At 39.8% G+C, this 27,551-nt stretch overlaps 1 protein-coding gene across 2 annotated transcripts in view; it reads left to right on the top strand.

Annotated features, from left to right (window-relative positions):
- ptenb (phosphatase and tensin homolog B) overlaps positions 1 to 27,551 on the top strand; it is a 166,933-nt gene that overhangs the window by 107,386 nt on the left and 31,996 nt on the right. For both annotated transcript variants that reach the window (XM_041209711.1, XM_041209712.1), the window contains 2 exons: positions 23,445 to 23,488; positions 24,177 to 24,415. In XM_041209711.1, coding sequence (XP_041065645.1) covers positions 23,445 to 23,488; positions 24,177 to 24,415 — 283 coding nt within the window. The remainder of the gene's footprint in view (positions 1 to 23,444; positions 23,489 to 24,176; positions 24,416 to 27,551) is intronic.

Raw genomic sequence — 27,551 nt, forward strand, 5'->3', positions numbered from 1 at the left:
TAGGTCATTCATAAGAGTATTAAAAAAAAGGAGCAAGAGGAGGCTGTATAACCCCTTGAACCTGCATTGCCATTCAGTAAGATTATGGCTGATTTGATCTTGTCCTTAACCCCATTTTTCTGTCTGCTCCCATAACCCCTGACTCTTCTGGAGTTCCAGTATCTATCTTAGCTTTGAATATGTTCAATGACTCAGACTCCACATAATCCATGAGAGAATTCCAAAGATTCATGATCCTCAGAAGAAATTCCTTCTCATTACTGACTAAAATGGGCTACCCCTTATTCTGAAATTTGAGCTTCTATGTATAACAACAGACTGAAACGGTGGAGGTTGAGTTTGTTGATGCATGTTTGTAATGTGAATCCCTAAATAAAAACTTAAGTTTTATAAAGACTGGGGTTTGGTTCAATCCTTCACCACCTGGCTAGCTGATTTGCAACATTTCATGTTTTTTATTCATTCATGGGATGTGGGCTTCACTGACTTGGCCAGCATTTATTGCCCATCCCTAATTGCCCTTCAGAAGGTGGTGGTGAGTTACCTTCTTGAACAGCTGCAGTCCATGTGGTGCAGGTACATCCACAGTGCTGTTAGGGAGGAAGTTCCAGGATTTTGACCCAGTGACAGTGAAGGAACAGTGATATATTTCCAAGTCAGGATGGTGAGTGACTTGGAGGAGAACTTCCAGGTGGTGGTGTTCCCATTTATCTGCTGCTCTTGTCCTTCCAGGTATATAGTGATCGTGGGTTTGAAAGGTGCTGTCAAAGGAGCCTTGGTGAATTCCTGCAGTGTATTTATAGATTGTACACACTGCTGCTATCGTATTATGTCAAGTAAAAGCAGTAAGGGACCCAGCACTGAATTCTCTAGTATCCAAATCCATATTTATTCTTGGCCCCCATCCCAACATAAATGTTTCTTGTACTTTTTTTTTCCAGGTGCGTGGGCAATTTTTGTGTGCACAGACCCTAACTTTTTTTTTATGCAGGCATACACATGCAGTAACTTAGAGGCAGGCTTGTACCAGCCTTTGAGGTTGAGGCAACATTGCTAATCAGCATCTATTGGTTCATACCTGTCAGCCAAGTTGCTATCCATTCACAAATTCTATTTTCAATCCTCGTCACTTTTGAACTTAACTAGTAGTCTTTGTGTGGAACTTTATTCAGTGCTTTTTGGAAGTTAAGTGCGCAACATTTTATGGATTATAGCACAGTCAACTTGGGTTGTCATTCTCTCAAATAAATGAAGAAAATTGGTCAGATAGGACTTTGTTTTCTTAAAGCTATGTTGACTGCTGTTTACAAGATGGCTGTTGTATACATAATGTTTACTCCTAATAATAGTTTTCATTTTACATTAAATTAATATAAGACTTAATAGTTTTGTCTGATTTACTATTGTTTTGAATATGTGTACCATATTAGCCTGTTCCTGATAATCTGTTACCTCCCCAATGTCTTAACTCTCAATGACTCTCAATGTCTCAAACTTCAACGTTCTGGTAATAAATATCCTAATCTAACCATGGAGATTTATTTTGCTTAACAATTTGCATTTTTGTCACATCTTTAACTTGGTTTAACTCTCAAAGGTGCTTTACAGAAACATAACAGGCAAAATTTGACTCAGAGCTGTGGAAGGAGATATTAAGACAGGTTACCCAAAGCTTGGTCAAAAGAGGTAGATTTTAAAAAACTTCTTAGAGGGGAGGGAGAGAGAGAGCGAGCCAGTGAGGTTTAGGGAGTGAATTCCAGAGCTTCAGCCCTCGGCAGCTGAGACAATGCCACCAATGGAGGAGTATTGGAAATCAGGGATGCGTAAGAGACAGGAAGTGGAGGAAATCAGAAGGCTATAGGACTGAAGGAGGATATAAAGGTAGGAATGGGTGAGGACATGGTGGGATTTGAATCCTATGATAAGAATTTTCAATTTGATGCATAGTCACACCAAGAGCCGATGTAGGTCAGCGAACACAGGTGGGATGGGAGACCATTAATTGATGTAAGTTTAAGATATGAGTACCAGAGTTTTGATGAGGGTTTTTGGAGAGTGGAAGGTGGAAAACCAGCCAGGAGAGCCTTTGAAATAGTCAAATCTAGAGATAACAATGGCCTGGTTAAAGGTTTCAACTGCAAATGGGCTGTGGTGGGGCAGAGGTGGATGTACTTAGTCTTGTTGATGGAGAGAATATCAGGAAGCTCAACCCAGGGTCAAATGGAGAACCCTTTCAGCTTCTATCTTGTTTCTATCAAGACTTGATTTTTGTCTTGGCACTTCTTTTGGATGGGGGAGGCAAGTCACTTAAATCTTTCATTGTGTATAGTTTTAAGAAACCTTTAAAAAATATTTACTGTCTTGTTCTCATCTTGTTTCAGCTCATTTGCATTTAACAATTCTTTACAAAACTTTTGCTATTTAGGTAAACTGCTACATTTTGACTGATACATAATCCTGCAGTATTTCCTCCTCAGTAGTCAGTGATGAATCTAGTACAGCAGTTCTCTCTGGGTAGCTGGCATTATCTTTCAGAATTTAGGTAGGTGGTGCAAGATGTTTGGGAGTATTTGCATGGGATTCCCCCACATTTAAAAAAAATTGTAAACCACAAAACATTGGTTCAGCTTTAAAGAGCATCAAATCAGGGATCTCTTTGCTTAGTTATTTGACAGGAGCTCAGCTCCTTCCAGGAGCTAAGCTTTGTAGTAAATTGCAAAAGCCTGCTCAAAGCCAGAAGTGTGCTATCTTTGTTAAGGTGCTGTTTCAAGTTCTAGGTTACTTTGCCATCTTGTGTGGATCAGTGGACCTACTTACGGAAAATGAAATAATTTCAGAATAGTAATACCCTAGAATACCAGTCACCCTGTGATACCCAAATCTGAGTATTCATGAGATGTCTCCCATTGAACATACTCCACCAGCAGTCCCTTGTCACAGGCTATATCAATCATTGATCAACCTGATTTCTGCCAACTATCCTTTCTCAACCCGTTCTCCGTGTATTAATGTAGATGACAGATGCATTTTCCAGCTTGGTATCTTTAGGTTCAGTAGACAGCATTTGAGTTCACTTGGTACATCAGTCAACTTGCATTATAAGTAGTGTGGCTAGAGTTTAAATGCTTTCAATCTCTGGTATTAGGCAATTTGAATAAGTGTCTCAACAGATGACACCACAGTAGACCAGTGTGTCACCAGGTAATGCAGGACCCATGATCTATTCCTGTCGAGTTGCATTACTGATTGATCAGCCTGGTGCATGAAGCAATGGCAGATGCTTTTGAAACAACTCATGACCAGAGTTGATAGGTTGGCTGGACCACTATTCAGCAAGATACATTTAAAAGTTATCCAAATCTTTAGGATTTGATAACATCTAAAGATGGACACCTATGCATCACTGGCTAACTATTAACTCACTTTTTTGCCCTATGATCATAGGTCACATCCTGGAAGCTGGATGTGTATCTTTAAGGTGGACCTAAATTTCTTAAATAATCCTACCATTTTCCCTGATTGACAGAATCTTCCAAAAATGTTTTGTAGAAGGAAGGAATTTAATTTTGAGAACACTATTTTGGCCTTCTCAATCTTGACAAAACAATGCTCTATTGACGTCTGCACCCCATAATAGGAACCTCCTCTCTCTCCAGATAGAGCGAATTCTGTACCTGAATTCAACAGTTTTCCCACTTGATTTGGCTGTTGAAAGGAAATGCTCATTGAGTCATTGTCTTTCCTCATCAGAAGTCATCTACCTTTCTTCATATGAGTCCTCAACATATTACCTACAACTGCAAATATTTTGTCTTCTAGTGTTCCTCTAGCACTATTAGATGTTTTGCATAGGGTGTCATCTACCTGTGATTATTTTGGCCTCTGTTGACCCCCATCTGAAGTGATGTTCTGTTTGAATCCACATTGTCATCATCTCAGCCTTTCACGTTCCTCGGGTTCTTTGGGAGAATATTTGTTAATTGACAATTGAGCAGTACCCTCCATTAATTTCCATCTGGCATATAACTTATGAATGCTTCTTCTGCAACTGATGCTTGTGATCTAAAAACCATTGCACAAAAAAAAAATTGCTGGCTGATTTGGTTTCAACATAGTAAGATTGAGGCACAGATAGTTAATCATTTCTCTGTACCCTGGCATTTAGATTGTAGGTTTTGAAACATAACTGAGGTTCCTACCTAAGGTAATGTTTACTTTACATTTCAAACAAATAAATTGTAATGCTTGATTTTTTGGCTTCTTTCTCATTAGTATGATTTAGACACACAAGTGTATTGTATTGGTATTCACCCATATGGTTAAAAACCAATGGCTTAAAGAAATCAAACCTCTTATAGTTATAGAACTGAGTAAATCAGGAACTTAATTACAGTACCCTAAAATGAGTTATAGGGTGAACTTTTTGTTACTACCATCATGTCCAGTGCATACAGCTATAAGCTGGGCACCTATTGGGCTATGGATGATAATATTTGTCATAAAGCTATCTGAAGTAGCTTGCATACTTTTAGTAAACTTTGTTTTCATTTAGCTTAATTGGACATTGAGCTTGAAGTAGAAACCACCATTTTAATGTAAACATCTCCCTTCGTACCTGCATACTTGATTAGTCAGTAGCAATGTTCTGGGGGAATGCGAAAAGAAAACAACTAAATTTTCTGTTGAATGGATTTCCTTTTGTTCTAGGGCTCATTTGTGTCCTCCAATTTTGCAGATCTTTATTGTTCTGTCCCAGGTCAAAATCAATTGGAGTTTAATGGTTAGCATCTGAAGATATTCTTTTGGTGGAATATTTGAGGTTACATGAGACATCTCTTGTGTTATGACCTCCTTCAAGAGTATAAAAGTGTCGAAGTGTTGCACTTGTTCCAGTAGCATGACCCAGTAAGGGACCATGCAGAAGAAAGATGCCTTTACAATGTATATCACCTGACTTCAAGGCAAATACTCAGTGACAAAATTCTATTGCCAAATATTTGCCAGATCAAGGCAGGAAAAGTACAGGTATGGCAATTTGGAAATTTGGTGTGGCAAATATGAAATATTAATGGATGTTGACAGCTTCTTCCATACTATTGTTGTGAATGTCTATTTTAGAATATAAATTTTAATTATATGAATTAAAGTTTTAACTGGTTTTGAAACTGATAATCATCCCTGAAGCAAATGCAATTCAAATACGTTTGGAGTTTATCACACTTAGAGGTTGAGATCGTGTTAACTTAAGAGGCGAACAGCCAGAAAGATAAGATCATAAAACAGCAGATTGGCTTACATAGCTAAAGAACTGGAGATATGACTATTGTGATTATTCCAGGAAAAGATAAGTTATTCATGTGGTTTCCCCAGAATAAAGAAAAGCTTTGGAATTAAAAGGTAGTTCATTTTCATTTCTACCTGGAACTGGGCCCTGTGTCACATCATCCTGGAGATGGGTGGAGCTTAATGAGATTCTTTGTTTTGAATTATCTCTGAACTCAATTAGTGCATAGCCAGCAGGCAAGACTGGATATTTGGAAAAGTAGTTAAGAAAGAGAAAGTGTCAACTGTCGTCCATGACGCAGCCTGGGATTGTGAGCTTGTATTCAGTATAAGACAAAGTTGGGTTAAGGAGAAAAACAACTGGAAGATTTATTTAGCTGTTAGCTAAAGGAAGAAATTTACAGTCACCTTCAGTGAAAGGCAGTTAACCTTGTTACGGTTAGAATTCTAGAAGTAATCAGCTTGGTTGCAGTTTGAAACCAAAGCAGTGGGCTGTTGGAAACCAAGGTGCTTTCTGATGTTTTAAACCACTGTGCAGGAGTTGCAGGGAGACCCGTGCTCAAGCGGTGGAATCCCGAGCTGTGAGGTTTTAGAAGAACTTGAAGGGTCACTTAGCCAAAATATTATGGAAAGATCCCCATGAAATTGTGTGAATTGGAGGACACTGGAACTCTGAAGAGAAATGCGAGTAAATTCTAGAGTTCAGCAAACCTTTGGTTTGGTCCTCGAGAAGTGAATGACCCTTCAAGATTTGTAAGATAAGGGAATTCTTGGAGGGGTGGGGGAGAAGTAAAAATTTAAACTGAGTTTATAGCACAATGCTATAACTTATAACGACTCAAGTTAGTGGTGCTTGATTTGTTTAATTTCACTTTATATGTAATAAAGTTTTATTTTGTTTAAAAATGTGAAATCTTGTGTAGTTCTGTTGAATTGCTGGGTGTTTGGATTTCTTTAAACCTTAAATGGTCTCTAACATTATGCAATCCTCCATCACTCCTTTCCAACGTAAATAATAAGTGGATTTGAACAGCTAAGTTGTTTAGATTGATTTTTGTATTATTTACTGCTCTGTACGAATGAGAAAATTGTATTCAGTTATTAAAAGTGATCCCAGTATCGATGCCTGGAATATATGGAAGCAATACAGCAACTTTAAAATTTCCATTGATTACAGAAAAAGGAGATGTAGACCATCTGACAAAATAACCGATATTGTTGAAAATTTTCTCCAATTAAATATTAGGAAGATCAAAACCATTATCTTTGGTTCCTTCCACAAAGCTCTGTCTCCAAGTCACCAACTCCATCCTGCTCCCTGGCCTCTGTCTTAAGCTGAACTAGACTGTTCACTCTGGTAAAAGCAAAATACTGCGGCTGCTGGAAATCTGAAACAAAAATATAAATTGCCCATACATGGGCCCCAGCTATGCCTGTCTCTTTATGGGGTATTCCTTGTTCCAGTCCTACTCAGGCCCCCTCCCACAACTCTTTCTCCGGTACATTGATGACTGCTTTGGTGCCGCTTCATGCTCTCATCTGGACCTGGAAAAATTTATTAATTTTGCTTCTAATTTCCACCCCTCCATCATTTTCACATTGTCCATCACTGACACTTCCCTTCCTTGACCCCTGTCTCAATTTCTGGTGATAGACTGTCCACCAATATTCATTACAAGCCTACCAACTCCAACAGCTACTGGACTACAGCTCCTCGCACCCTGCTTCCTGTAAGGACTCCATCCCATTCTCTGTTCCTTTGCCTCTGTCATATCTGTTCTGATGATGTTACTTTCCAAAACATTTCCTCTGACATGTCTTCCTTCTTCCTGAACTGAGGTTTTCCACCCATGGTGGTTGACAGGGCCCTCAACTGTGTCCGGCCCATCTCCCACACATCTGTCCTCACGCCTTCCTCTCCCTCCCAGAACCATGATAGGGTCCCCCTTGTCCTCATCACCGCACCAGCCTCCGCATTCAAAGGATCATCCTCCATTTCTGCCAACTCCAGCATGATGCCACCACCAAACACATCTTCCCATCACCCTCTCTGGTGGCATTCCACAGAGACCATTCCCTCCGGGACACCCTGGTCCGCTCCTCCATCAGCCCCTACACCTCAACTCCCTCCCACGGCACCTTCCCATACAACTGCAGAAGGTGCAACACCTGCCCCTTTACTTCCCCTCTCCTCACCGTCCAAGGGCCCAAACACTCCTTTCAAGTGAAGCAGCACTTCACTTGCATTTCCCTCAATTTAATCTACTGCATTCACTGCTCCCAATGCAGTCTCTACATTTCCAACCCCCTCCCCCACCTTTTCCAATAATTTATCTTAATATATTTTTCTTTCCCTACTTATTTCCATTATTTTTAAATGTATCTCCATCCATTGTTTCATCTCCACCTTTTAGCCTATTTCGATCCCTTCCCCCCACAAGTGCTATCTGTTACTTGCTCATTCTGCTTTCAACCCTTAATGTCACCATTAGCACATTGCTCAGCTAATATCACCACCGTCAACACCCCTTTGTCCTTTTGTCTATGACATCTTTGACAATCTTTTCTTTGCCTCCACCTAACACTGGCCCTCTTTCCAGCTCTACCTGTCGCACCCCCCTCAAAAGTCTTATATTTCACTTCATTTCTATATTTCCTCAGTTCTGATGAAGAGTCATACTGTATTCCTCTCTGCAGATGCTGTCACACCTGTTCACTCTGATGTCCTGTTTGACCCCGAGTTGAGCTTCTGACCATCTTAATGTTCCATTGCCAAGGCTACCTATTTTCTGCTGTGACATTGCATGTCTGCACTTCTGCATCAGCATATCCGCTGCTGAAAAATCTATCCATTACTTTGTTACCTCTAGATTTGACTTTCCCAATGCTTTTCCTACTGGCCCATCTTATACATTTGGAACTCCTCCAAAGCTCTGCTGTTCGTATCCTAACTCACATCAAGTACCGTTCACTCATCACCCCTGTGTTCATTGACCTACATTGACTCAGTCCGTCAACACCTTGATAAGCTTCTTGTTTTCAAATCCCCCCCCATAGCTTTGTCTTCATGCCCCACCATCTTGGTAACCTCCTCCAGTCCTATAACACTACAAGGTAACTATGATTCTCCAATTCTGGCAGTCTGCATACCCATGATTCAAATTGCTCCACTGTTGGTGGCCATGCCTTCAGCTGCCTGGACCTTAGGCTCTGGAACTTTCTCCCTAAGTCACTGGACCTTTCTACATCTCTCTTGCTCCACCTTGGAATGTTTTTCAATGTTAAAGGTGCAATATAAATGCAAGTTGTTGAAATAGTTTTATGAAGGGAACTTAGGTTCTTGTAACTTAAGCTTCTAAGGAACCAAAATTCCTGAGCATCAGGAAGTTGAATTATAAATTAAGCCCACAATTGTTTTTGAACAGGTTCCCTTCACCCTCTGTTCCTTCCCAACTTCCACACTCCAACCAGCCAAACAATAGAGAAAGGTATATATTTGAGACAAGCAAATCACACTTATTAAGGAGCTTATGTATGACCTCAGTGCCCTTTTTATTTGAGTGTGATATTTAACTCTCAGTCTAGGCATTTTGCATTGAAACCTGGGCCATGCAAAAGATGCTGGGATCATGTATTGCAGTACAAAGTGTGCATTACTCACTTCTGAAAGCGAAGTATAATGGCTTGGTATAAGCCACTTCAAAATAGTACCATTTCTGAGCAGGCATTTTGCCTTGGCAAAGCAGAATTTCCACTGAAACAACCACATGATGAAGAAAATAAAGTTTTATGTATCAGCCAGCTCTTGATAAGTATTACACAAAACCAAATCATTGTCACCCATTTAATAATAAACTAAATGTTCCCAGCTCGTTCACTTACCTAGTTGAAGCTTTTGTAACTGATACACTAATAGATGAAGAATTCACTTGCAACAATAAAGCCATCACTGCACCCAGAAAATTGAAAAGTCACACCTGAAACCAGGATATGATTAAGGTAAAAAAAACTGCCTCAAACATCTGAGCCATTTCATATACCAAGTGTCAAGAAAAAAATATCAACTATAAAATCCTCAATTGTACCAAAATCATTGACTTAAGGTTGTGCTGTGCTGGTCACGCTATGTTGCCCTTATGGAATACCTCAAAATGCCAGAAAGGATTCTGTGTAATGAGCTGGAACAAGGCAAGTGAAATCAGACTAAAAAGTATTATAATAATGCATTTTATTCAAGAAACATGTTCACAGCTCAAAGGCTGAATTGCAGTGTAGCTTGCACTGAAAATTCACAAAGGTTAAGGAATCAGGTTAAAAATTCGCAACCATGTAACAATCATGTAGAAACAAGAATAAATTCAGCAGGTAACAGGGAAGTGTTGAATGGGATAGTAAAAGGGTAAAATTATATTAAAACTACAAACCAATATACCATTCCTACATTACAGGCACTAAAGAACTTATAAATTTAAACTTAAATATTTAATTGATACCTGAACCATGTAGGAATAGGGCCATACCAGTAGCTTTCTGTCCTACATCTTACAGACTTGAATTTAGTTAAATTTCTGAATTTCCTTGATTGCTCTGAGCATGGTGGAGTTAACCAGTTCTGAAATTGGGTAGTTTGCATAAGGGATTTTCCAAATTTAGTACAAGTATTAACTCTTATTTGTAGAGTTAAACTTTATAACATGAAGGGCACTGTCTTACGATTAGTATCAAGGACCTAAGATCAATCTCAGTGAGTGCTTCTGTATTTTTTGAATCTGTGTGGTTGACATGTGAGGCCAGCATGCCACACAGACAAGTATTTTCGATCAAGGGCAGATGTAATCAGTGTGAATCAACAACAGATCATGGGCAGGGGGTCTGAAAGGGATGAGGCATACTGTACTCTTAGCTATTGCACTTCATGTCAGCTTGAAAGTACATACCCAAGATTTTCAAGGCTTTCACTTCTGACAGGGTGTAATTGTCTAAATTTATGTCAAGATGCATATGCTCATGTCTACTTGAGTCTACTCATATGGCATTACATTTAGTAGTATTTAACTGCATACAGGTCAGGAAAAGATATAAGACAAGCTAGAGCACAACCTTTGGTTTACAATTTGAATGTTGGCAGTTGATCACACAAACAATATATGGTAGTATCAGCAATAAAAGTACCAGCACATGGATCTCCTGAAGCATAATCAGTAACAGTGGAATTGTAGTAGCCGTTTGGAGCTTTGGGGCTATGATGAAATGCTTTGCTTGCACTGGTTGTAATGGTCACTGGAGCAGTCAAACAGTTAACACTTTCTCCCAACTAAAATCATTCTCCCCTAGGTTAATCACTAGCATAAAATTCTGACTTTGAAGTGGATTTGTATGTACAGCTCAGGACTGAAAAAGAAAATTTGCATGCAGCAAGGTACAAGTGGAGTTTACAAAGTGTAAAATACCTCAGTTTGACACTGTGGTTACAATTGTTCATGTCATACATCTCCTGCCTTTATCCTCGAAAGAATAAGGCAACTTTTGCTACTGTAGAAATGATTGATGAAAAAGAGAGAAGTTAAAATAGATGAAGGGAAAAAGATTAAAAGAATGAAAGGAGAATGGGCAAATAATGAACAACGAGTACCTGCTTTTCCCTTAAAATTACTTGTACTTTATTTTTCAAATTAAGTGTTTTTTTTTTAAATCTCCAATCTTGTATAGAAGTTTGGATTCTATCTGAGCTCTGCAGAAGTGGAATTTATTTCAACTAAAGAACATTTAAAAGTAATAAAAACAGAAAATGCTGGAAAGAGTCAGCAGGTCTGACAGCATCTGTGGAGAGAAAAACAGAGCTAACGTTTTGAATCCACATGCCTCGAGTCCACAGAGGTGAAAAAGAGACGTGCGGACTCTAAAATTAACTCTAAGATAAAAGCAAAATATTGGGGATGCTGGAAATCTGAAACAAAAACAAAAATGGCTGGAAAAACTCAGCAGGTCTGACAGCATCTGCTGAGAGGAATACAGTTAACGTTTTGAGTCCGTATGACTCTTCATCAGAACTAAAGAAAAATAGAAATGAGGTGAAATTTAAGCTGTTTGAGGGGGGTGGGACAGGTGGAGCTGGATAGAGGGCTAGTGATAGGGGTGGCAAAGAAGAGATTGCCGAAGATGTCATAGACAAAAGGACAAAGGGGTGTTGACAGTGGTGATATTAGCTAAGGAATGTGCTAATGGTGACATTGTGTAGAAAGCAGGATGAGCAAGTGACAGATGGCCCTAGTGGGGGAGGGGTAGGGGGAAGGGATTGAAATGGGCTGAAAGGTGGAGATAAAACATTGGATGGAAATAAATTTAAAAATAATAGAAATAGGTGGGAAAAGAAAATTTTTTTTAATAGAAAAAAATGGGGAGCGGGATGGGGATGAAGGAGAAAGTTCATGATCTGAAGTTGTTGAACTCGATGTTAAGTCTGGAAGCTGTAAAGTGCCTAATTGGAAGATGAGGCGCTGTTCCTCCAGTTTGCATTGAGTTTCAGTGCAACATTGCAGCAGGCATGAAAGCAGGGTGGTGTGTTGAAATGGCAAGCGACAGAGAGGTCTGGGTCATGCTTAAGGACAGACCGAAGGTGTTCCGCAAAGCGGTCACCCACTCTGCGTTTGGTCTCTCCAATGTAGAGGAGCCCGCATTGGGAGCAGTGAATGCAGTTGACTAAATTGAGGGAAATGCAAGTGAAGTGCTGCTTCCCTTGAAAGGTGTGTTTGAGCCCTTGGACGGTGAGGAGGGGGGAAGTAAAGAGGCATGTGTTGCACCTTCTGCAGTTAGATGGGAAGGTGCCATGGGAGGGGGTTGAGGTGTAGGGGGTGATGGAGAAGTGGACCATGGTGTCCCGGAGGGAATGGTCCCTGTGGAATGCCAATGGGGATGATGGGAAGATGTATTTGGTGGTGGCATTATGCTGGAGTTGGCAGAAATGGGGGAGGATGATCCTTTGAATGTGGAGGCTGGTGGGCTGATAAGTGAGGACAAGGGGGACCCTATTATGGTTCTGGGAGGAAGAGGAAGGTGTGAGGGCGGATGCACAGGAGATGGGCCGGACGGTTGAGGGCTCTGTCATTCATCGTGGGTGAAAAACCTCGGTTAAGGAAGAAGGAAGACATGTCAGAGGAACTGTTTTTGAAAGTGGCATCATCAGAATAGATGCGATGGAGGCGAAGGAACTGAAAGAATGGGATGGAGTCCTTACAGGAAGTAAGGTGTGAGGAGCTGTAGTCGAGGTAGCTATGGGAGTCGGCAGGCTTGTAATGAATAATGGTGGACAGTCTATCACCAGAAATTGAGACAGAGAGGTCAAGGAAGGGAAGTGTCAGAGATGGACCATGTGAAAATGATGCAGGGGTGGAAATTGGAAGCAAAATTAATAAATGTGATCCTGCACCCCAGGATCCTTCCAATTCCAGTCGTGCCATAGACAGATTAACCTTTAGTGGAATAGATGAAGTGTCTCTCGTGTGATGCTTAACCATTCTTGCTTATGATCTTAGGAACATGGGAGTAGGCCATGCAGCGCATTCAATCCGATCATGGCTGGTCATCCACTTCAATGCCTTTTCTCCTCCCACACTGTCCCCATATCCCTTTGTCATTGGTATTTAGAATCTATCAATCATTCTGTGCTTTAAGCACGTTCATGATCTTAGGAACATAGGAGTAGGTCATGTAGCCCATTCAATACGATCATGGCTGGTCATCTGCTTCAATGCCCCCCCCCCCCCCAAAAAAACAACACTGTCCGCCTACACCTTTGTCATTGGTATTTCGAATCTATCATTTTTTGCTTTAAACATGCTCAATGACTGAGCTTCCGCAGCCCTCTGGGGTAGAGAATTCCAAAGATTCACAGCCTCTGAGTAAAAAAATGTCTCCTCATCTCAGTCCTAAGTGGCTTCCCCCTTATTTTGTAGCTGTGCTCCCTGGCTCTAGACTCCCAAACCAGGGGTAACATCTTGCCAGCATCTACTTACCAACATCTATTCCTTTAAGTATTTTGTAGGATTCAATGAGATCACTTCTCCTTCAAAACTCTAGAGAATGGAGGTCCAGTTTCTCCAATCTCTCTTCATAGGACAGTCCTGCCATCTTGGGAATAAGTCTGTTGAACCTTTGTTGCACTCCCTCTATGGCAATAATATCCTTCCTAAGGAAAGGGGACAAAAACTGCATACAGTACTCCTGTTGCCATCTAACCAAGGTTTTATACAATCAAAGCAAAATTTCACTACTCCTGTACTCAAATCCTCTTTGATAAAGGCTAACGTGCCATTAGCCTTCCTAATTGCTTGCTGCAGTTGCACATTAGCTTTCATTGACGTATTGACGAGGACACCCAGGTCCGTGTGTACACTTTCTAATCTCTCAACATTTAAGAAATACTCTGCACACTTGTTCTTCCTACCAAAGTGGATATCCTCATTTTTTTTCACATTATATTCCATCTGCCATGTTCTTGCCCACTCACATAGGAACAGGAGTAGTTCATTTGGCCCATCAAGCCTGCTCGGCCATTCAGTTAGATCATGATCGATCATCTACCTCAATGCCACTTTCCTGCGAAACCTCCATATCCCTTGATGTCATTAGTCACCAGAAATCTGTCTATTTCTGTCTTGAACATGCTCAATGATTGAGCTTCCATAGCCCTCTGGGACAGAGTGTTCCAAAGATTCACCACCCTCTGAATGAAGAAATTCTGCCTCATTTCTGTCCTAAATGCCCCTTATGCTGAACTGCCCTGGTTTTAGACTCATCAGCCGAGGGAAATATCTCATCTACATCCAGCCTGTCCTGCTGTGTAAGAATTTAAGTTTCAATCAGGTCACCCCACATTCTTTGAAACTCTCAGGAATACAGACGTGGTCTCCTCATAAGACAATCGTGCCATCCAAGATATTAACCTGGTGAACCAAAACTGTGCACAAGACTTCAGGTGAAGTCTCACCAAGGCTCTATATAACAGCAGCAAGACATTTTTACTCCTGTACCTAAATTCTCCCATAATGTAGGTCAACATTGTGAGAATGGATGTTATTTAATATTTTGGGGGAATATTGTGTTATTCTGTAAAGAAGGCTTGGGGTGGGTGAGCGGTGTGTGTCTGTGTGTGATTTAATTAAGTTGGACAAGAGATTGATAGGAGTCAATGGTTGTTTACAACATGAAAGGGATAGAAGTGTTAAGTTTGAGGTACAAGTAAACAGGTTAAATCTGACATTTGCATTTTTAAGTAACTGGAGAGTTTGTTTGACTATCAAGTGAGAGTCAGAGGTGACAAGAAATATGTTTGCATCTTGCAGGAGTTTCATAGGTAAATAATAGTGTGGCTATTATATTTTATTGACCCAAAAGCAAAGACAAAGGAGAGGCATAACAGATTTTATACTTGGAAGGATTTTAGCTTCAATAAAACGTGAGAACAATGGGATCGGAGATGAAAAGGATAAATGGTGCATTAGAGTTACTGTCGAGAGCTGGAGCTGTTTAGCTGGAGCTCTGGGCTCGGAGATGATGCCATTTAAACCAGCCATCCGGTCAAGCCAGAAACTTAGGCTGCAGCAAGTAGTTTTATTCTGAAATGAATTCCACCGCAGAGTGGATGACAGTAGAGGTCATGTGGTATGCCTTTATTGAAGCTACAGCTGTTTTCTTTGTGTAATATTACTGGGTTTCTATATAGTTAACATCTATAAGGGAGTGTTGTCTGGAAGGTGTTTTTGCCTGTAGGTTTGACCAAGTAGTGTTTTTTTTTTGGGGATTGTTTTGTACGACTAACCTTTAATTGTATAACGGTAATCTTGTGTGCTTAAGTTTTCTTTTATTCCTGTTAATAAAGCTTTTATTTCTGTTAATAAAGCTTTTATTTTTAATTTTTAAAAATACTAGAAGTGTTACTGGACCTCTTAAGGTTGAGATCGGTACGTTTTCAGAATACAATAAAAAGGGTATGGCCCATAAGCCAAATTTCCCTCTGGGATTTGGTTTGCACAGCATTTAACACTGGTTGTGGTCATAACAATACCATTTGTCTTCCTAATTGTTTGTTGCACTTGCATGTTAGCTTTTTGTGACTCATGATCAAGGACACCCAGGCCCTTTTGGACACCCACATTCCAACCTCTCGTCATGAACCTGTGTGGGACCTTATTAGAAGCATTCTGAAAATCCAAACACATCACACCCACTGGTTGTTCTTTATCTATGGAAGAAGTAAAATCCGCAAAAAGCTCCAATAAGTTTGTCAAACACAAATCCATGTTGACTCTGCCCAATTTTACCATTTTAAAAAATATTCATTCATGGGATGTGGGCTTTGCTGGCTGGGCCAGCATTTATTGTCCATCCCCAGTTGCCCTTAAGGTGGTGGTGGGCTGCTTTCTTGAACTGCTGCAGTTCATGTGATGTAGGTACACCCACAGTGCTGTTAGGGAGTTCCAGGATTTTGTCCCAGCGACAGTGAAGGAATGATGATATATTTCCAAGTCAGGATGGTGAGTGATTTGGAGGGGAACTCCCAGGTGGTGGTGTCCCCATCTGTCTGCTGCGCTTGTCCTTCTAGATGGTAGCGGTCGTAATTTTGGAAGGTGCTGTCGAAGGAGCCTTAGTGATCTTGTAGGTGGTACACACTGCTGCTTCAGTACGTCTGTGGGTGGAGGGAGTGACTGTTTGGATTTGGTGCCAATCAAGCGGGCTGCTTTGTCCTGGATGGTGTCAAGCTTCTTGTGTTGTAGGAGCTGCAGTCATCCAGGCAAGTGGGGATTATTCTATCACAATCCTGATAGTGTGCCTTGTAGATGATGGACAGGCTTTGGGGAGACAGGAGGGGAGTTACTTGTCGCACAATTCCTAGCCTCTGACCTGCTCTTGTAGCTACAGTATTTATATGGCTAGTCTAGTTCGGTTTCTGGTCAACCAAACCCTCAGGATGTTGATAGTGGGGGATTCAGTGATGGTCATGCCATTGAACATCAAGGGACAATAGTTGGATTCTCTTTTGTTGGAAATGGTCATTGCCTGACACTTGTTACTTGCCACTTGTCAGCCCATGCCTGGATATCATCCAGGTCTTGCTGCATTTTCGAACCGACATTTTCTAACTGTCCAGTTATCACATCCTTTGTAATAGATTCTAACATTTCCCCTAATAACGTCAAACTAACAGGGCTGTAGTTTTCCATTTCTCCTTACCCTCCCTTCTTAAATAGCGGGGTTCCGTTTGCTACTTTCCAGCCGGCAGGAAGCTTTCCAGGACCTGTAAAATTTTGAACGATAACCACTAATGCGGCCATAACCCCTCTAGCCACTTCCTTCAACACTGATGAAGCTCGTCTGGTCCAGAAGATTTATCAACCTTCAATCCAGTTAACTTTTAAGTATTGCCTCTTTACTAATTAGTTTCTTTTAGTTCCTCAGTTTCACAAGTCCCTTGATCACATAGTATTTCCAGGAGATTTTCTGTATCTTCTTCCATGAAGGCAGACACAAAGTAGTGCAGAAACTAAACAATTATCTCCCTCTTCTCCATTATAAATTCTTCTGTTCCCACATTTGTCCCAGCTAATCCTTTTCTTTTCAAGTACCTAAAGAAGCTTCTACAGTCTGTCTTTATGTTCCTCACTAGTTTGCATTCATATTGTTTTTCCTTTCTTAATCAATTTCTTGGTCCTCTTGCTCGGATTTAAACTGCTCCCCATCCTCACACTTACCACTTTTCCTGACATTCTTATCAGCCACTTTCTTTGATCTAACGCAGTCTTTAATATCTTTCATTAACCAAGGTCGATTTACCTTACTTTTTAGGTGTTTGTGCTTTAGAGGAATGTATCTGTTGTATACCATGTAGTTTTTTTTTTTATAAATACTAGCAATTGCCTGTCTACCACCAAATCTTTGTGTATTTTCCCAATCCACCATAGCCAGACTCAGTCTGTTCAAATCCCCTTGAAGCCACTTTACATGTTCCTCAACATACATTTCCACCTGGCTTTGTGTCATCCATGAGCTTGGAAATATTACATTTGGTACACACATCCAAATCATTGATATATATTGTGAACAGCTGGAGCCCAAGTACTGATCCTTGCATTACCCCACTAGTCACAGCCTGCCAACATGAGAATGACCTGTTTATCCCTACTGTTTTCTGCCTGTTAATCAATCCTTACTCCATGCCAGTATATTACCTCCTATCCCATGTGCTTTAATTTTGCTAACCAACCTTCTGTGGGGGAACTTAGTCAAAAGCCTTCTAAAAATCCAAGTACACTGCATCCATCAACTCCCCTTAATTCCTCCAAAGAATCCTAACAGGTTCATCAAACGTGATTTCCCATTCATAAATCCATGTGGACAATGCCCAATCAGATCATTATTATCCAAGTGTCCATTTATCACATCCTTTATAACAGATTCCAGGTTTTTCCCTACTACTGATGTAAGGCTAACAAGTCTGTAGCTGTTTTCTTTCTCCCTCTCTTATTAAATGATGGGGTGATATTTGCTACCTCCCAATCTGCAGGAACCATTCCAGAATCTATAGAATTTGGGAAGATGATCACAAATGCATCCACCATCTCCATGGCATCCTCTTTCAACACTCTGGGATGTAGAATATCAGCTCCCAGGGACTTATCAATCTTCAGCCCCATCAATTTCTCCTATACAGCCTTTTTACTAATACTAATTTCCTTCAATTCCTCGTTCTCCTTAGTTCCTTGGATCTCTAATTCTGGGAGATTTCTTGTATCTTCTTCAGTGAAGACAGGCACAAGTTTAGCTTCCCTGCCATTTCTCTATTCCTCATTATAAATTCTCCTGACTGCCTGTAATGGACCCAAATTTGTCTTAGCCATATGCTTGCTTTTTACATATCTATAGAAGTTTTTGCAGTATGTCTTTATGATTTTTGCTAGTCACATTCTATTCTCCCTTTCTTTATCTGTTTCTTGGTCCTCCTTTGCTGTATTCTAAAATGCTCCCAATCCTCAGGTTTGCCACTATCTCTGACAACTTTATAGGCCCTTTTAATCTTAAACAATCCCTAACTTCCTTTGTTAACCACTGTTGACTGACTTTTCTTTTTGGGTTTTTGTACCTTGAAGGAATGTATAATTACTGTAAACTATGTAATAATTCCTTAAAGACTACCCATTACATGGTACCATCACACCCTTTATTGTATTTTCCCCAATCTGCCTCAGCCAATTTGCCCCTCATACCTTCATAATTTCCTTTGTTCAAATTTAACGCTCTGGCTTCAGATTGAATGACCTTATTTTCAAACATAATGTAAAATTCGTCATCAAATGGTCACTCATCTTTAAAGGTTCTTTTACAGCAAGGTTATTAATTAACCCTTTCTCGTTACATAATTAGATCTAAAATAGCCTGTTGTCTAGTCTGTTCTCAGCCTAGTGCTCCAGAAAACCATCCCTAACATACTCCAGAAACACGTCCTCCACAGCATTAGTGCTCATTAGATTTACCAGGTCTGTATGCAGATTGAAGTCATCCATGATTGCTGTATTACCCATGCTACGTGCTTCTCTAATCTCCTGATTAATATCATGCTCCACACTACAACTACTATTTGGTGGCCTATAAACAGCTCCTACCAATGTTTGCTGTTTCTTAGCTCCACTCAAACAGATTCCATATTTTGTTCTTCCGACCTGAGATCCTTCCTTACTAACTTACTAACGTACTGATCCCACCACTTATTATCAGCACAACATGACCACCTTTTCCTTTTTGTCTGTCCCTCCTAAATGTCAAGTATCCTTGAATATTCAGTTCCCAGTCTTGGTCACAGTGTAGCTACGTTTCCATAATGGAAATGAGATCATACCCATTTACCTATATTTGTGCCTTTAAATCATCTACCTTGTTGTGAATGCTGTGTGCATTCAGGTAGAGTGCCCTTAATTTTGACTTTTAACATTATTCTGGCTATACCTCCGGTTCCCATCCCCCGATAAGCTACTTTAAACCCTCCCCAACAGCACTACTGAATCTCCCTGTGAGGATGTTAGACCCAGTCCTGTTGAGATGTAACCTGTCTATCTTGTAGAAGTCCCACCTGCACCAGAACTGATCCCAATGCCTCAAATCTGATGCTCTCCCTCTTACACCAATTCTCCAGCCTAGTGTACAATTGTTCAATCCTATGCTCACTAGCACATGGCACTGGGAGTAATCCTGAGATTACTGCTTGAGGTGCTGCTTTATAATTTCCTTCCTAACTCACTAAAATCTGTTTTCAGGACCGCATCCCTCTTCCTACCATGTCTTTAGTACCAATGTGGGCCACAACCTCTGGCTGTTCACCCGCCACCCCCAGAACGATATCCTGCAGCCACTTCATGACGTTCTTGACCCTGGCACTAGGGAGGCAACACACCATCTTGGAGTTATGTTTACAGCCACAGGAACACCTGTTCGATCCCCTGATTATGGAACCCCCTATCACTATTGCTCTTCTTCCTCCTCTCTTGTGCAGCTGAGCCACTTGTGGTGCCATGGACTTTGCTCTGGCTGCACTCCACTGAGGAATCATCCTCACCAGTATCCAAAATGGAAAACAGATTGGCAAGCAAGATTGACTCCAGGAACTCTTGCACTGCCTGCCTGGTTCTCTTAGACTACCTGGCAATTACCCATTCTCCCTCTGCCAGCACGCTCTTAAACTGCAGTGTGACCACCTCCCTAAATGTGCTATCCACATAGCTCTCTGCTTCATGAATGTACTAGTGACTCCAGCTACCATTTGAGTTCCAAAATCCAGTGCTCAAGCTTCTGCAGATGTGTTCATCTAAGATACACAGTGCATCTATGACTTACCACATACCGCAGGATGTACATTCCACTCTGCCAAGCTGACCTCCCATACCATAACTTTAAAAATTATTTGTTACAATTAGAATAAGTAGAATAACTTTACCACTTACTCACCAATCAGCTTCTTTCCCTATACCAAAGTAAGAGGCTGAAAAAGAAAGGGACACCTCCCTCATCCAACTCACCCAGACATTCTATACACTCAAAGCAACTCTCAGTGCAGACCAAGCAGCACTGAGCACCCCCTGTTTTTATACTTCCTGAAAAGCAACTGATTCAAGCTTCTGAAAACCAGTTTAAGCTAGCCACCTAATTAACTAGCTGCAGCTCCTCTCAGAGAGCTTGTTTAAGGCTGGATTAAATGTAATTTCTCAATTTAAGGAGTAAATTTTAGTTGATTGCTAAATTAAAGAAAAAGAACTAGACTTTAGATAGAACTTAACCATTAAAACTCCCTCACTCACCAGCCATTAGTAAAGACCAAGCAGCACTGAGGACCCCCTCATTTTATGCTTTCTGAAAAACAACTGATTCAAACTTCTGTAAACCATTTTAAGCTTATTGTGGGAGCTAAATAGTGGGAGAAACAAATATGAACCAGTCAGTACAATTGCCATATTAATTTATAAATTGAATTAAAAAGAAGCATTTTTACAGTTGAGGCTAACATAAACTAGAAAATATTCTCAAATTACTTAGAATTAACAACACTGATTTGGCCCAATTTAACAAGTATTGATGCTCTACACTATTTTACTCATCTGACCGCATCAGCCTGCCGTTCTACCTCTTTCTCCCTTGTGTACTTATCTAGCTTCCCCTTAAATGCAACAACTATTCAAAGTGACAGCAAGCTCCAGAGTCTAACCACTCTCAAGAAATTTCTCCTGCATTCCTTATTGAATTGATAAGTGACTGGCTGTCTTATATTTACGACACCTAGTTTTGAACTTCCCCACAAGTGGAATCATATCATCTCTATGCCCACTTCATCAAAACCTTTAATGAATTTTGAAGACATCTGTTAGGTCATCCTTCAGCCTTCCCTTTCCTAGAGAAAAGTATACCAGCTTAAATTCTTTCTGGTAATTATGTGATATGGTGTGTCTATTGCACTGTTGGCGACGCGTTGACAGAGACATATGAAGAATGGGCCTTAAGCTAAACATTCAGAAGACAAAGGTCCTTTACCAGCCTGCCCTTGCAGTTCAACATTGCCCCCTGACTATCAAGCTCCACGGTGAACCATTGGACAACATTGATCATTTCTCATACCTTTGGAACCTCCTCCCAGCAAGGCAGACATCAACAATGGAACTCAAGATCGCCTCCAGTGTGCTGGTGCAGCCTTTGGCCTTCCTAGAAAAAGTGCTTGATGACAAACCCAGCACCAACTCATGGTCTACAGGGCTGCAGTACTACCTGCCCTCCTTTTTTGCATCTGAGACATGAGCAATGTACAGCAGACACCTTAAATCCCTGGAGAAATATCACCAGTGATGCCTCAACAAAATCCTGCAAATTCAGTGGCACCATAAGCACTCCAATTTCAGTGTCCTCTCTCAGGCCAACATCTCCAGTATCGAAGCACTAGTAATGGTTATTCAGCTACGTTGGCGGGCCAGATTGTCTGCATGCCTGACACAAGATTCTCAAAGCAAGCCCTCTGGTCCAAGCTTCATCATGACAAGTGGTTACCAGGAGGGCAGACAAAGCGCCCTCAAAGCCTCCCTGAAAAAACTGCAACACCCCCACCAATTTGTGGGAATTTCTTGCTCGAGACTATGCAAACTGGAGAAGATGCATCTGCGATGGTGCCAACCATTTTGAACATCTCCGACAGCCCCAGGTGGAGGCCAAGTGCAAACAGCGGAAGGAGCGTACCAAAATCTGAGTACCCCACCTCCAACCACCTCATCAAACACTACCTGCCCCACCTGTGGCATTAGATTTTTTAGTCACGGCAGAATCCACAACCTTAGAATGGAAGAAGTCATCCTTAAACCTGAGAGATTGCTTAACAAGAAGTCTATTGCACTTTAAGTAATTGTAGCTTAATGACCGAAAGAAAAAAGCACAACTATTTTAATTTAAAAAAATCTCCTACAATAATTAAAATCTGAAGGGATGAAACTTCACTTGCTAAAGTTAAATTTCTGTGCTGGAGGGATTGTTTGTTAGTAATTAAGAATTACCATGCTGTTAAAAATTCACTTAGACTGGAATAGACAAGCCCCAGCCCCATGCCATTGCACACATTTCAGTGCCAAGTTTCTCAGTGAAGTAATAGTATAATGAAAATTCAGGAGAAGCGGGGCAATTCAGTCAGCAGCTTCCTAATTTCCGTGTTTATCTGCACCTGTTCAGTCACCAGAAATTGTTGCCTGATTTACTCATTAATTATCAGGAGTACTGATATCCTCACTGTTATTTCTACTGCAAAACCGTGGTGATAAATTAAAATATATAAATCTCCAACAGCACTTAAAACCTGAAGCAATAAGACTCTAGCTTGTACTAGTTAATTTTTAGTGCCAGAGTGGTTGACTGGCAGTAAATAATATGTATTATGTTGTTAAAAAGGTGTTTAGACTTGAGATGATTTGATTTAATTTTCTGTGTAGAGTTTCCCTCCTAACTACCTGCTAAGTACAGGAACTATCTGCTGTTTAATGTATTTGAATGGGGAGCTAGACAAAGGTGTCATTTTCGCAAAGATAACGGCAATGCATCGTGACAGCAACTTTTTGACTTCTGTGTTTAATTGCGCGTCTGGCTTTGTTTGAAGATGCTGTGCACATAAATAATGGGGTGCACTATTAGCTTTGATGTTATTTTGACAGCAATTTTAGGACATTTGTGTCGTCAATAAAGGCCTTTGATGTTAAACATCTGTTTTCCTTTGTATATCTAATACCTGATTCAGGTAATCTTGATTCTTTGTTTCATAAATCTAAGCTTAATACTTAGTCACAACAAAACTGAATATTTATCTTGGATTGCAGTTATTGAAAACTATTGAATGGATGTTAAAATAAGGTCCTTAAAAGCCACTAGGAAGATCAATTTTCAGATTACATTAAATGATGGCTCTGTGACTGTATTCAGAGTTAATCTGCATTAAGATATCTGTTGGACACTTTCTTACCTACTCTGTTTGATGTGTATTAATTTTGTTTGTGTAATCAACATGTCTAGTAGCCTAAATATATGATAAACTTAAAGTGTTCGGTATATCCTAGTTTGGATATTTGGATTAATATTTTTTCTACTTTTCTTTGCAGATGTGCAGAGAGACATTATGATGCTACTAAATTTAATTGCAGAGGTGGGTTAACAATTATAGGTAGGCACTGCCGTAATGAAATTAAGTCATGAATCAAAAGCCTCCTTGTATCATGTATCATTTACTAAATTAGAAATGTGTAAATAAAAAATAGACTGAAGGTTGCCAAATTGTTGGCATTTGATGCGAGTAGTTGGTGATGTGAATCTCATTGTTCTCTGGTTGATTCTGGTGGAATAAGAAGTGTAGCAGGAGTTGTAATATTCTGTTTACATTATGACTCAATAACGTGGTGCAAAAAATACTGCAATAATGCAACAGACTGAATACAAAATGTCAAGTGTACACTGGAAAATTGGCTTGTGCCTTTTTTTTAACAAGTATATTTCACCTTTGTATGCTGAAGACATTTGGCATTAGCTAATTTTATTGGCAGAGTAGCTAAAATAGCATACGCACATTTAGTACAATATATTAACAATATTTCAATAGCTTTATTATTTTCTTTTGCTTTGACCGGCAATAATTTTGTATGCAATAACTTATATTCGTCTAAAGTTAAATAGTCCCAAAATACTTTGGTGGAGTTTATTGAAGTTAAACCTTGGACCGATCTTAGTCAGCATTCTAATGTTTTCTTTGCGGCTGCTATGCATGATATACATGCTAAAATTATAAAAATGGTAGTTTGCTCACTTGTTTGAATTATTTTACTCTCCTATCCTCTTAGTCGCACAGTATCCGTTTGAAGACCACAATCCACCACAACTAGAACTCATTAAGCCATTTTGTGAAGATCTAGACCACTGGTTGAGTGAAGATGATAACAATGTTGCAGCAATCCATTGCAAAGCTGGAAAGGGACGGACAGGAGTAATGATCTGTGCTTATTTGCTTCATCGTGGCAAATTTTTAAAAGCACAAGAAGCCCTAGAATTCTATGGCCAAGCAAGAACTATAGATAAGAAGGTGAGTAGAGATATGTTTAATCACAATGTGATATGAAATAAATTTGCAAGTGAAGAATTTTGTTTGAGCGCCAAATGTTGCTAATGCTCATGTGTATGTTTAAGCAAACTAAATATCCAAATTTTGGAAAAGGGTTTGAAAGGTACCTATTTTACTGAATTAAATTGGTGTTTAATTTTTGTAATTTTAAGGAAATTTCAAAGCAACTTTGGATCAAAACATTCTCAATTTTATTATTTTCTAACTGATAAGTTATGGTAAAAGAAAATGGTTCAAATGTTTACAGACTAATAAGTTTAAACGAGTAGTGTTAATGCCAATTTTATTATCTTTTGGCTTAGGACGTGATAAATAATCGCATTCCTCATGAACATTTGACTGCACTCCACTTCTACACTGCCAAAAGATAATTTGGAATGTAGCTTTATCACTGAAATCTGGCATGTCCCATTCAATAAAGAAACATAAAAGTGAATTGTAATTTGTAAATAATTTGGATTTTCTACAACTGAAGAAAAGTCATTTTATGTGATCGTAAATGGAATTGTTTAGCCAACTTAGGATCTCAAATCTCAATTATTTATATTAGTGGATTGACAATTTATAACTACTACTTCCTCCACCTTGTTCCTTTACAGAGCTATTCATTTTCTGAATACCTGTTTTGACTGAAATTGACATATCTTAATTGGAATTGGTGTTGTATTTTAATTGTATCTTATGTTGAAACTCAACCACATCTGTCTGATAGGAGGTAGTATTCAAAGGAATGTTCACTGAGGAGTTTAATCTACATTTATTTCCCCTTTCTCTCTTCCTCCCATTCATAACACCACTACACTCTACCTGCAAACATCTATTTACTGTAGGCTAAAATTAGGTGGAAAATCAAAGGGGCTGCTCCCCTCCATTAATTTGTCCTTTCCTTTATCAATATTTTCTTTCGCTTTCCTCTCATTTATTTGTATTTTTTTTTTGCCTTGCCTCTCCTTTCTCTTGTTTTCTCTTTATTTTCCATTTGTCCTTATCCCCTTTCATGTTTTTTGTTTGGTTTTCTTCTTCTATGTTTTTTCACTTCTATGTAAATAGAATCATAGAATTTTTTTTTTCTTTATTCTTTCATGGGATGCGGGCATTTCTGGCAAGGCCTCTTAATCTTCTGTTCCCCAAGGAGAACAGTCCCAGCTTCTCCAATCTATCCACAAGACTGAAGTTCTTTATCCCTGAACTATTCTTGTAAATCTTTTCTGCACCTCTCCTAATGCCTTTACACCCTTCCTTAAGTGTGATACTCAGAATTGGACACACTATTCCAGTTGAGGCCGAACCAGTGTTCTAAATAGGTTTGTCATAACATCCTTGCTTTTGTACTCTATCCCCCTATTTATGAAGCCCAAGACCACTTTCTAAACTTGCCCTTCATTGATTTGTGCACATATACCCCCATGTCCTTCTATTCCTAGACCCACTGTAGAATTGTACCCTTTATTTTACATGGCCTGTCCTTGTTCTTTTTACCAAAATGAATCATTTCACACTTCTGGATTAAATTTCATTAAATGGTACCTATGTTCTTCATTCATTCATCCTCCAACTACAGGTAACAAGTTACAATCATTCCATACTAGCAATTGAGTGTCCCATACCATCTCTGGTATGTGGTTCTGTTAAAAACACTTTTATCTTCCTGTAATGTTGACTGTTTACCAGGCTTTGTGTTTCTCAAGATTGTTGTTGCAAAGTTTCTTGTGTTACTTTACTGGCAAGACTTTGATTATGACCCAACTTCAATTAATCTACCTCATGTCGACCCTATCTTGGTCACCAGCCAAAACCAGCTCCTGGTTACTAAATTAGATTGTAAATCATTGCTTATTTTCAATGATCAACTTGCATAATATCAGTTTATGTTGCTTTTTTTGTTGATTAACTTTTCAAAGTATGTTGCCTTCATTTCCTGGAAGGCAATTCTGATTGTGAGGATTTGAAGCTTGATTATCAAACACAAAGACCTTGTGGTCCAGTTAACACATGCATTTGTCCAAACCCTAGTCAGATAAAGAATCAGCTGTTAAGAAATATTGTCAAATGCCTACACGAAGATGCACTAATTCATCTACTTTCTTCATTCACTAGTATGGCTGGGAGAATGTGTTGGATTTTTCAGACCTGTATAAACATTCATAAATTAGCCAACTATTTAGGTTGACCTTCAGTGATAAAGCTTTGGCCAATTCACCTGTGTGTCCTAATCTCCAGCTGGTAATTTTATTCTCTCCATTGGTATCATTATGTTCATCCCAGTATAAAGTTGTCTTTAAGATGGCAGCTAACACAACCACATCACTAGCCTGGGGTGTAGGTGTGGTTCTCTGATGTTCATTCCCAAGGAAACCCAAAGGTGTTGACATGGCTCAGTTGTTTGTGTTCGTGCCTTTGAGTCAGATGGCTGTGGGTTGAGCACAAAATCAAGGGTGACACATCAGGACTGGGGACTGCTGCACTGATGGAAGTGCCGTCCTTCAGCTAAAACAGTAAACCGAGAACAGTTATTTTCTCAGATGATGTAAAAGATTCCATGGCACGATTTCAAAGGAAGGATGAGGAGTTGTTTATCCTTCAACCAACATCACTAAAAACAGATTAACTGGCAATAAGGGATCCATTGTTTTCAGTTGAGTTGCCCAGGGCAAGTGTTGATTCTGTAGGACTGTGGGCATATTTTCAGTCCTGGAAAGGAACTAGGGAGGAAGAGGATGGCAGTAGTGGTATCAGGGAAGAGTTTCTGTGCAAAGTACTGTCTCGGACATTGATGTCTGGGCTTCTTCATGATTTAGCGTATATAGATACAGTACAGGGAATACTTATAAATTGTAAATTTAAAAGCAAACATATAAGGATAAGAAACAATATTGTTATTTATTTTATTCATAACTCAGCTAGCTTTCTATTTACAAGCATTATTACCAACCCCTTTGTGGACTGCTGTATAAATAGTTTAGCAACATTTATTAATAATGGCCTTTGTTGTAACCAGATGTGTGAGCTCTGTTGTGCTTAATCCCTCTCTGGGAGGCTTCTGTTTACATCACTCTGACTTACCCATTTTGAGTCTAGATTCCAAGACCAGAGGTTC

The sequence above is a fragment of the Carcharodon carcharias genome, chromosome 17 (assembly GCF_017639515.1).
Source record: "Carcharodon carcharias isolate sCarCar2 chromosome 17, sCarCar2.pri, whole genome shotgun sequence".
NCBI lineage: Eukaryota > Metazoa > Chordata > Chondrichthyes > Lamniformes > Lamnidae > Carcharodon > Carcharodon carcharias.